At 59.5% G+C, this 11,016-nt stretch overlaps 1 protein-coding gene across 6 annotated transcripts; it reads left to right on the plus strand.

Annotated features, from left to right (window-relative positions):
• The first annotated feature begins 632 nt into the window (after window positions 1-632).
• SLC26A6 (solute carrier family 26 member 6) lies at window positions 633-11,016 on the plus strand. 6 transcript variants are annotated; one of them, XM_033133154.1, is made up of 21 exons: window positions 633-764; window positions 3,093-3,251; window positions 3,336-3,475; window positions 3,685-3,795; window positions 4,324-4,487; window positions 4,674-4,838; window positions 4,911-5,063; window positions 5,422-5,504; window positions 5,586-5,733; window positions 6,008-6,121; window positions 6,227-6,304; window positions 6,634-6,729; window positions 6,815-6,921; window positions 7,088-7,157; window positions 8,145-8,237; window positions 8,325-8,426; window positions 8,844-8,933; window positions 9,611-9,790; window positions 9,983-10,037; window positions 10,309-10,445; window positions 10,672-11,016. In XM_033133154.1, the coding sequence occupies exons 1-21, from the start codon at window positions 742-744 to the stop codon at window positions 10,684-10,686; spliced, it is 2,283 nt and encodes a 760-aa protein (XP_032989045.1). In that variant the 5' UTR covers window positions 633-741; the 3' UTR covers window positions 10,687-11,016. The 6 variants fall into 6 exon arrangements, with proteins under 6 accessions (XP_032989045.1, XP_032989046.1, XP_032989042.1 ...); XM_033133155.1 differs by having other exon boundaries at window positions 9,614-9,790; window positions 10,672-11,015; XM_033133151.1 differs by lacking the exon at window positions 633-764 and adding an exon at window positions 785-1,082.

The following is an 11,016-nucleotide window of genomic DNA, read 5'->3' on the forward strand; positions in this document are numbered from 1 at the left end:
ACTTTGTCCTTGCTAACCCTTCAGACTATTGATAGCTCTGACCCCTACCAGCCTCTCAGACTTGGTGCAGGCAGCAGCGATGTCGCGTTCTTCCACGGCTCCGCTCTGGCTGAAACCTTGGGGCAAGATTGTTGGGCTGTGCTATGTGTGGAGGAGGGGAACCTCAGACTCATTTCAGTTCTGGGTGTCCAGAGTGGAAGAGAGGCTTTGGGCACCTTGGGTCTCAGAGACATGCCCGATCTCGGGGGAAAAGCCTGAGAGTGGCGTCTTCAGAGGCATGACAGGCCTCATGGACCCGGGTATCCTCCACAGAGAGCTACGGCTTGGATCACTAGTCGCGCCCCCAGGCATCCTGCCCACTTGGGGGTTTCCCCTCCTCATCCCGCAGGGAACCTCCGCAATAAGTCAAGATCTGGCTCAGGGACCTGGGGCCACGCGTCCCAGTTCTGCAGTTCCACCAGGTTCAGGCAGGATTGCTGGGCGAGCCACCTTGGGCGGCAGGAGCGAGGTCGAAGGGGAAGAAGGGGTTAAATTTTTTTCCACGGGGTTCTCCCCGCCCACAAAACGTCACTTAGGCCCCGCCCAAACACTCTGATTGGCCCAAGCCTTCCCCGTCCTGCCTGGGAATTGGTCGTTGGGTGCCTGCCGCAGACCTGGCCCCTGTCCCAGACCCGCCTTTCGGCAGGTAGCGGCCTCAAGCCTGAGCTGTTAGAACTGCGGGCACCTGGCAACGGGCCGGCCATGGGGCTGTCAGAAACGTCAGGGTGAGTGCAGGGCGCAGCCCCGGGTCCCGGTGTCCGCGAGGCGCGGGCCGCCCCATGGCCCCCGGTCAGGCGCGCGGCCTGAGTTACTTCGGAAGGGGTACCGCCAAGTCAGGAGCAGCCATTTCCCGGTTGCAACGTCTCGGTTTACCTCTTTGCCAATTTTCGGCTGGAGGCTGCCCAACTGCAGCGAGGGATGGGGCGGGGGCCGGCTCCGTCCCAGCCCCTGAGTTCTGTGCGGAAAGCCGCTCGAGAGCCGCCTGAGGGCCAGCGGTGGGCCGCAGGGACGCGGTTACGAGCGGAGGAGCCCCCGCCCAGGAGGTGCGCGGGTGGGGCGCCTTGGTGGCGAGAGTTCATGACGGTGGTCTGAGTCACCCAGCCGTACTACTGATCCGAGAAGGAGCGCTCGGGTTCTGACCATGTGCTGTACCAGAGGGAGGAGCCAAGGACCTAGGTCCCGCCCTCCAAGCACGGGTCCTGGGCGGGGGCGGGGGGGAAGTCCCTTTAGAAAACCTGACTGACTCAAGGAGGAGGGGCGAGGGCCTCAAAGATCTCTGTGAGACAGCGATGTCAAGTCTCTGAGGATTTTTCTGGTACCCACTCCACTTCCTCTTCCAATCGGGACACCCAGGTTAGAGGCCCTTCCCAGGTGAGTTCCTGCTCCTTGGGTGGGGTCCTCCCCGTGGGTCAGACCTGCCTACAGATCAGAACTTTTCTGACAGTTGAAAGCTTTCTCAGCAGGGGAGACTTTTCTCCAGGTAAGATGTCCCTGTGAGATCTATTCCCAGGTGAGAGCTTTCTCCCATGCTAGGTGGGAGCCTCCCGCAGGTCAGAGGTTGGTTCCCTTAGGTGAGAGTATGCTCCAGATGAGAACTTCACTGGCAGGTGAAAACTTTCCCAGATGGTGAAAGCTTCCCGCCAGGTAATAGCGCCCCCTCTAAGAGCTCCTCTTCCCAGGTGAGATCTACTTCCAGAACAGCTTTCCCCCAGGTGAGAGCTTCCCCAAGTAAAAACTCCCTCCCCACAGATCTCCTATTCCCAAGGGAGATCATCCCCCATCTTCAGGTGGGAGCCTCTGGGCAGATCAGAGATTCTCCCCAGGACAAAACTTACCTGGCTGGTGAAAACTTTCCTGTCAGGCGAGAGCTTCCGCCCAGGTGAGATTGCCCTGAGATCTCCTATTCCCTGGTGAGATCTCCCTCTTCAGGTGGGAGCTGCTCTTTCCAGGTGGAAGCCTCTCCCTCCAGGTGAGACCCCTTTCTCTCCAGATGAGAGCCATCCCCTGGCTTTCCCAGATTAGACTGGGCTTGTCTACAACCTGGACCCTGGGGCTGGAGGCTCAGGGGTAATCTTAGAGGAGAGGGGCTCATCTGAAGAGGGGTGTGCCTGAAGAATTGTACCCCTGGTTTGCTGGATCCCGTCCTTTTGTGTGTTCTCAGACAGCCAGCACTAGGGCTCATGGAGCAGCTGGATAAGGACTCAGACTGGACAGCGATTGGCTGGGGAAGAGCAGAGGGCTGGGGGAAATGGGGGGAGACTGGCAGTCAGCCTGGGACCGGAACCTGTAGAACACTGGGGGCTAAGCAGCCACACCTGGGCTGGAGGTGTGGTCTGTGCTCATCCTGCTGTCTCTTTGTGGGGGACTTTAACCTAGCAAGAAGCTTCCACCAGCCAAAGTTCAGATACTGTCTCTGCCTGAGTATGGGTGTGGGGCCTGAGAGGCCAGCTGGGAGCTGGACCTACCTAGATCTTGGGGCCTAGAGAAGTCAGGTGGGTGACTGTCATGCAGGGTCTCAGCTCCTGCTCCCCGCACAAGAAATGCAGGCTATAGTGAGGTCAAAAAGGAACACCCACGGAGCCATAATAGGGGAGTCATACCACTATATTCTCGCTGGCGGCTGGCTGGTCGAGACACAAAAGCAAACATCCGCCAGTACCCCAACGAGGGGTCTTCCTGAGGGGGCACCGCAGTCTCATTAGTGGCCGGGAAAGACACAGGAAGTACGATCCACATGATCTGCAATCCACCATCCGCTTCTCTGCCAAACAACCCACCCCCACTTGCTAGCTGAAATCCGCGCTTCTCCGCTCCCAACCAACCAACCAGCCAACCCTCTAGCGTAGCCATGGCAGTTATATTAGTGGCTGATGGCTAACCAGTAACAGCTGATGGCCGTCTACTACCTGAGCCAGCACCTTTCCACGTGAGGCCAAGAGTCTGGAAACTGCTCTCTGGAGCTCTGTCCCCACAGTGACTCTGGCCTAAGGTGGAGATGTGGGAGAGGTTGGGCCAGGGGTGCCCTCACTGTGTCTCTGGTCTTGCCACCACAGACCGAGGGACACACAGGTACTGCTGGCCACGACAGAGACAATGGAGCTGAGGAGGCGCGACTACCACGTGGAGCGGCCAGTGTTGAACCAGGAACAGCTGGAGGAGCTGGGGCGCTGGGGCGCAGCAACTGGGACCCGCCAGTGGCGAACCTGGTTGCAGTAAGGCTGAGCGGGTGAGGGAGAAGGGGACACTGGCAGGACTTAGGTAGCCCACGTCCTTCATACCTGCCCTTGTATCCCTAGGTGTTCCCATGCTCGGGCCCGAGCCCTTCTGCTCCAGCACCTCCCGATTTTGGTCTGGCTACCCCGGTATCCTGTGCGTGAGTGGCTCCTGGGTGACCTGTTGTCTGGCCTGAGTGTGGCAATTATGCAGCTACCGCAGGGTGAGCCAGCTCTGATCCAGAGGCTGTACCCTCAGCTTTTGGGACCCTTCAAGGTCCTGGGCTTGAAACCCCCCCCCCCCCCCCCCCCCCCCCAAATCCCTGCAGCCATGCCCCCTGCCCCTGGAACTATGGGATTCCCTAGTGCTGGGATTCCCTCATGCTTTCAAGGCCTGGCCTCCAAGTCTCCATTGCTACCATTCCACCTCCAGGCCTGGCCTACGCCCTCCTGGCTGGACTGCCCCCCGTGTTTGGCCTCTACAGCTCCTTCTACCCTGTCTTTATCTACTTCCTGTTTGGCACTTCCCGACACATCTCCGTGGGTGAGTGGAGCCAGGCCCAGTCTTGCAGGAGAATGCCCGTATCCCCCATGGAGGACAGGGTGAGGGAGGGCTGAGCAGGGCAAGGGAACTTAGGGAAGAAGGCAGCATTGGTGCTGGGCCCCTGGCAGACTGGCCCAAGGGTCATTCCCAGGCAGGACTAGGCCTCTGAGCGAGGGGCTGCAGGTTCAGATTACCTGGAGGCTCTGGCTCCAGGAGGATGCGGTGGGTGAAGCAACTTGAGGGGCCCATACTTGGCATAGGCCTGAGAGCCTGAAACAGGCTGTGCCCCCTTCCACCTTTCACAAGAGGAGAGGTCCTGAGCCAATGGATACAGTGGGCGAGGCAGATGATGCCAACATTTCTCGCACCCCTCAGGAGCCCTTGAGCTCAGCGCTGCCGGTATGGCACAGAGTAGTCTGAGGACATTTGTCTAGAACTGGATGTCTCCTGGCCTCTCTCTTAAGACCAGGATTCCAGGGTAGGGCCGTGTCCTCTCCCGTTGAGACATGCCCTGATGGGTCCCTGCAGGCACCTTTGCTGTCATGTCCGTGATGGTAGGCAGTGTGACAGAATCCCTGGCACCAGACAAGGACTTCCTGCAGGCCTCGAACTCCACAGTCGATGAGGCTGCCAGAGACGCTGCCCGGGTACAGCTGGCCTCCACACTCAGTGTCCTGGTCGGCCTCTTCCAGGTACGAAGCAGACAGGAATGTGTGACCCCACCCCACGGCCAACCCCATGCCCACCCCTGTCTGCCAGTTCCCCTGAGTGTCTGACTGTCACCGCCTTCCTCATCACATCCCCCGCGGATCCCACCTGCTCTGGGCTCTGCTCCAGCCACCCCTAGAATCCCCTGACTGCCCCTGGCCACCCCACAGGTGGGGCTGGGCCTGGTCCACTTCGGCTTCGTGGTCACCTATCTGTCAGAGCCTCTGGTCCGTGGCTACACCACAGCCGCGTCTGTGCAGGTCTTCGTCTCGCAACTCAAGTATGTGTTTGGCCTTCATTTGAGCAGCACCTCTGGGCCATTGTCCCTCATCTATGTGAGTGAGGGGGGGTGGGGGGGGATTGCCCCATGACCTTGAGTGCTGGCTGTGACCCCCGCCTTCCCTCAGACAGTGGTAGAGGTCTGCTGGAAGCTGCCCCAGAGCGTGATTGGCACTGTGGTCACCGCAGTTGTGGCAGGGGTGGCCCTTGTGCTGGTGAAGCTGTTGAATGACAAGCTGCAGCGACACCTGCCCCTGCCGCTTCCCGGGGAACTGTTCACGGTTAGGAGTCTGGGGGGGGTGGGGCAAGCAGGGGAAAGGGGCAAGTGAGGCTATATCCTTGTGGGCCTCCCCCAGGTATTTAAAGATTAATTGGAATGGGCACTGGTGAGAGTTCCCGAGGGGGGCCACAGCAGAAAGCCCCCATGTTGGCATCTTCCCACCCCGACAGCCTCTCCTCTTTTCCCAAACGGTGGTGTCTTTCTCACCCTGTCGCCGATTTCCCCCTACTCCTCTGAAGGTTCTGCTTCGGGTCTCCCGTCCCTCTTCATCCCCAGAGTGGTTTCTCCATCCCTCCCGACCACCCCCTCCCCCAGTGTCGCCAGCGCCTCCCTCCTCTGACCCTGTCTTCTCTCCCCAGCTCATTGGGGCCACAGGCATCTCGTATGGTGTCGGCCTGAAGCACCGATTCGGGGTGGATGTTGTGGGCCACATCCCTACAGGGTGAGCTCTGGCCTCTGGAGGTGAAGGTGGGAGGGTGGCCAGGCCCAGCAGCTTCCTTTGGCCTCACAATGTCCCTCACAGGCTGGTACCCCCAGTGGCCCCCAGCCCCCAGCTGTTCGCAAAGCTTGTGGGAAATGCCTTCACCATTGCTGTGGTTGGCTTTGCCATTGCCATCTCGCTGGGGAAGATCTTCGCCTTGAGGCATGGCTACCGAGTGGACAGCAATCAGGTCTGGGGGACAGGAGGTGGGACATGTAGGGGGCAACCTGGCATACAAGAGACCCCAGGGCCTGGGGGGATAGAGTTTCAGGCGGGATGCAGGGAGACAGCAGCAAACAGGTGTTCTGGGCCATGTGGGGGGTCTGAGGGTGGGAGAGGAGGACACCTGGGACCACAGACAAGTCTCTGGACGCTACCGAGTGGTAATGTGTAGGCCTAGACACAGTGGCACAGTGACCAGGCACTGCTGGTGACGTCTCCTCACACCTGGGCTCCCCCAACAGGAGCTGGTGGCCCTCGGTCTCAGTAACCTCATTGGGGGCATCTTCCAGTGCTTCCCTGTGAGCTGCTCCATGTCTCGGAGCCTGGTACAGGAGAACACTGGGGGCAACACACAGGTGAGCCTCAGGTGTGGGCAGGGCAGCGCACCTGTGTACACACAGACTGTGTCAGGTGATCCCACCCACGCTCACCTTCCTCCTTCCCCACCCTCCACCCTACAGGTGGCTGGAGCCGTCTCCTCCCTCTTCATCCTCATTATCATCGTCAAACTTGGGGAACTCTTCCAAGACCTGCCCAAGGTGAGTTCCCATCCCTGCCCAACCAGGGTTAAGGGCCTTGGTCAGGCCAAGGGCTCGGATCAGTCGGGTCCCAGGTAGGGGCAGGGATACAAAGTCATGCCCTGTTTTTCAAGGTTGAGATCTTTGGGGTGAGATTTGGAGCCAAGGGTCAGGAGTTAGAACCGGTCAGAGTGCGATCCAAGTTGTCAGGTTCGGGGGCAGGTGGTGGTTGCGTCGTTTGGGATTCTGCCCAGGTGCTTGGGGTCAGTCCGGCCCACACTGGGGGTCAGGGTTGTGAGCATCTGGGCACCTTTCAGCAGCCCAGGTGACACGGCCCCCCACCCCTGCAGGCAGTCCTGGCAGCCACCATTATTGTGAACCTGAAGGGCATGCTGAAGCAGTTCACCGACATATGCTCCCTCTGGAAGGCAAATCGTGTGGATCTGGTGAGAGGCCTCGGAGCCCGGGGAACAGGGGCCTTTAGCTCGAGGCTCCTCCAGACCCTGTTGACTGCTGCCTTTCTGTTTTTAGCTCATCTGGCTGGTGACCTTTGTGGCCACCGTCCTGCTGAACCTGGACCTGGGCCTGGCAGTGGCAGTGGTCTTCTCCCTGCTGCTCCTGGTGGTCCGCATGCAGCTGTGAGTCACGCCTCTTGGTTCCCCCACTTCCAGCTGGTGACGGATGAGGTCCACACTGGCTCCCCCCAGCTTTCCCACATCTCGGGGGTTACCCTAGGCTCCTAGTACCCCCTCATGGCCCCCTTTCCTCAAGCGCCCCCCACCATGTTCAAACTCTCCTTCACAGGCCCCACTATTCTGTCCTGGGGCAGGTGCCAGACACAGATATTTACAGAGACGTGGCAGAGTTCTCAGAGGTGAGTGGCAGGGCCGAGCAGGAAGAAGGCGTGGATGTGGTGGGACAGAGGCAGAAAGGGCCTTTGTCAGAAGCAGAAAGGGCTTTTGTCAGTCCCTTCCACGCCTGATAAGGACAGCAGGGGTTAAGGGCACTTTGGGCCTTGGACTTTCAGGGGAGGAATTTGGGTCTAGGACCCTAACTCAGTAGGAGGGGCTAGGAAGGGACAAGGGAAGAGTGGACAGAGATGGACCTGGGGGCCAGGCCAAGGCTCTCTTGGAGCCAGCAGTACAAGTCCCATCCTGCCTAGCAGCCCTGGGTCAGGAATGTCCGAGTTGCAGAATCCTGGGGCACGGGGTGCCAGGGAGGCTGTTTCTTGATCTGATGGAGTCACTAAATCTCTATCATCCGTGGACCTCCTTGCCAAGCACTGGGAACAGAGGTGGGGACTCTGGAATACAGAAGCCCATTCCCCTGACATGGAGCTTTGAAGTCTGAGCACAGTATGATCAGACAGAGTGACAGAAGGTCACGAGGGGAGCAGCTCAGATGGATGGAAAGGGAGGCACAGGGGTGGCACACTGCACAGGCCTGAACACTGAGCAGAAACCTGGCCTGTGCCCTGAATGGGGTGGGAGCTGGGGAAGACGTAGTTGGGATGGCAGCTGAAGAGGGGCTCTGGCTGCATGTAGCACACAGAAAGCAGACCACAGGGCTGGGTCAGAGACCCAAGGGGAGAGCTAAAAGCCAGGAAACCTAGCGTGGGTAGTGGGAGATGGGGAGGGAGAGGTGTAGGATGCATGGGGGAAGCCTGACAGGCGGCTGAGGGCCTGGGCGGAGGGTGGGAGCAGGACGAGAAGTCAGGAGGACACTGCCGGCCGTGCTGGCGGGGGAGCAGAGGGTTGGGGTGGCAGGTACTGGGGCACACAGGAGGAAAGGCAGGAGAACAAGGTGTAGCCAGCAGAGAGAGAGGGTTCAGCCACCCCTACCCTGCCCCCCCCCCACCCAGGCCAGAGAGGTCCCAGGCGTGAAGGTCTTCCGCTCCTCAGCCACCATGTGCTTTGCCAATGCCGAGCTCTACAGTGACGCGCTAAAGCAGAGGGTGAGGCCGGGGTCCCCAGGGCGAGTGCCAGCGGGTCCCTCGCCTCCCCCGAGTGCCCACATCTCCTTCCCTGACGTTTGCCTCCAGTGCGGTGTGGATGTTGACCACCTCATCTCACAGAAGAAGAAGCTGCTCAGGAAACAGGAGCTGAAGCTGAAGCGAATGCAGAAGGAGAAGCTCCAGAAACAGGCAGGGGCCCCTTTGAGCTAGTGACTCCTGCCCCTATCCTGCTGCTGACCCCGCCCAGCCTTCCTCCCAGCCTCCTGGGCTCCGGACTTCTCATCCTCATTCTTTACCCCTTCTCCTTTCTCCCTGCTGCCCCCAGGCAAGTCTGCTTTACTCCCTTGGCAAGTCTGCTCTTGGCGGGTTTTGTTTTTCTCCCACCTTCTGAGCCACTGACAGCGTGAACCACCACAGTCCTCGTCCATCTATGGCTGTTCCGAAAGCTGGTCAAAACCCTACAGCCTCAGCCTGGCCCCACTCCCCAGCTTTGGTTCTTGGCCTGCTGAACTGTCCAAAGCCGGGGGGAGACACCGGGTCTGCCTGGCACAGCTATTATATGGCAGCTGGGACAACTCTCTTCTGTCCCCCTCTTCCCTGGCCTAGACTGCTGCCTCCAAGTGCACTTCCGCTTCCAATGTCAACACCAGTGACGGAGACATTGAGAGCAACAATGTGGAGGGCTCCAAGGCCAAGGTGAGGCTGACAGACGGGCCAGCCACGAGCTGCAGAGATTGGGGTGCCCAGACATTTCCTGTGGGGAAAGCCATGGACCTGCCACTGTGGGTTCAAGGTGGTTGTGCCAATGGCAGGAGGCCTGGGATGAGAGAGCAGATACTCGATAAAAGAATCTCTAGTGATGTGCCGTAGAATTCTACTGTGGCTTCTTGTCTGTGATCTGAGGCCTCGATGAAGACCTTGAATTTGGGAGTCCACAAGCCGCCACAGTGTGTGCTCATGGGGGTAGGGGGTGGGAAACGATCAAAGGGAATGCCGAGCTCGATTAGAGACCCAGGCAGGGTGCTGAGGTGCCTGTGTGTGCACGTGTGTGCGTGTGTCTTCTGGTCTGTCCCTTGGCCCCCACCTCACTCCACCCAGGCTGACTGAGATGGGGACACAGTCTTCCGGCGCCCTCCCTTCTTAAGTATCCCTACTAAGCCTGGCCCCGGAGGTCGTAGCAGGATATACGTGTCTGGGTGCCCCTCCTGTCTGCATCCAGGAGGCTCCCTTTGTCCACATCCTCATGTGTCCCCTACATGCCCCCTCTGTGTGCATGTTTATATGCTTGCTCCACGTCTGACCCTGTGTGTCCCTGCATGTTCCCTGCCTTTGTCCCCTCATGGGCGGCCCTTGCAGTGTGTCTGGTTCCCCAGCAGGCGAGCGCAGAGAGTAAGCTAGAGGATACAGCAGCCCATGGCCAAGAAGATGGCAAGGCCCCAGATCTGCTCACACTGAAGGCCCTGGGCCTGCCTCAGCCAGGCTTCCACAGCCTCGTCTTGGATCTGGGCGCCCTCTCCTTTGTGGATACTGTGTGCCTCAAGAGCCTGAAGAATGTAAGGGGCTGGGGGAGGACAAGGCCCCTCCAGCCTCTCCCCTGACCCCATAACTAGCTCTAAGGGCCCCTAAGCCTTCTGCTCCCCAAACCCTCGGAGCTTCCCCTCTAAGCTCCCTCCCTCCCCCTCTGCCTGATCCCCCGCCCCAGGCCCTCAGCATCCGTCTGAATCCGGCCCCCTTTTCTGCTGCAGATTTTCCGTGACTTCCAGGAGATCGAGGTGGAGGTGTACATGGCCGCCTGCCACAGTGCGTAGGGGTGGGGGTAGGGGCCTGCAAGGGTGTTTCAGGAAGAGGGTGGGGCTCTGCCAGGCAGCACAAGGAAGAAGTTTTTCTCTGAAACTGGAGGTCACAGGTTTCCTGGGAGGCAGAGGACAAGAGTCAACAGTGAGGGAGGGTTGAGCTGGAGCCTGGGGTGGAAGTTGGGGTGATGTGTGTGAGTCAGGGCATTCTGCTGCTGAGTGGGAGTGGGACTCCTGGTGGTGCTCTGCGTCAAGGGAGACCTACTCCTTGCCGACAGCTCCTGTGGTCGCCCAGCTCGAGGCTGGGCAGTTCTTCGATGCATCCATCACTAAGCAGCGTCTCTTTGCCTCTGTCCACGATGCTGTCATCTTTGCCCTCCAACACGCCAGGTCCAACCAAGTCAGCCCTGTGTTGGTGAGATGAGCTCTGGTCCACTGAGCTCTTTTTGTTTATCTACTGCTGTTCCCCACCCTGACCCCAGCTCCAGGAGTCCCCACCCTTCCTGGATGCCTCTGACCCCAGAGGCATGCCCTCTTGCCTTTAGATGAAGGTTCTCCTGGAGCAGGGGTTGCTGTCCAGGGGGGAAGGCTGATATGCCCTTTGGTAACTGACGGGAGCCTCCCTTCGTCCACCTGCTCAGGTTACCAAACTCTGACCATGCTGCCTCACTGCCTGAGACTGCCCACCTCTGGAGGGTGTGATGGGGCACTCGTGAGAACCCACTCTGCGCCGCCTCCCGATGTCACCCAGGAGTCCCCTCAGTATACACACACAGACACAACTCAGGGATGGAGGTCCTGAGACTCCAAGCGCAGTGCTCTAGGCCTGGGAAGGGACCCCGGCCAGGTCAGGGGAGTCTGAGTGTTTTCACCCTCAGGAATAAAGACTCATTTGCCAATACCAGGCTCTGCTGTGGCTTGGTGGGGGCCGGGCTGTCTATAGCCCTGGCTCCTGACCCTTCTTATGCCCCAAGTGGCAACTGGAA

This window comes from Rhinolophus ferrumequinum, chromosome 17 (assembly GCF_004115265.2).
Source record: "Rhinolophus ferrumequinum isolate MPI-CBG mRhiFer1 chromosome 17, mRhiFer1_v1.p, whole genome shotgun sequence".
Classification (NCBI taxonomy): domain Eukaryota; kingdom Metazoa; phylum Chordata; class Mammalia; order Chiroptera; family Rhinolophidae; genus Rhinolophus; species Rhinolophus ferrumequinum.

Excerpts from the sequence above, each read along its gene's own strand:
- SLC26A6 (XM_033133151.1), top strand. The coding sequence starts at position 958 with ATGGGGCGGGGGCCGGCTCCGTCCCAGCCCCTGAGTTCTGTGCGGAAA. Across the intron at positions 4,839-4,910 it reads GGCCATTGTCCCTCATCTAT|ACAGTGGTAGAGGTCTGCTG; the intron begins GTGAGTGAGGGG and ends GCCTTCCCTCAG. Across the intron at positions 5,734-6,007 it reads ACCGAGTGGACAGCAATCAG|GAGCTGGTGGCCCTCGGTCT; the intron begins GTCTGGGGGACA and ends CTCCCCCAACAG.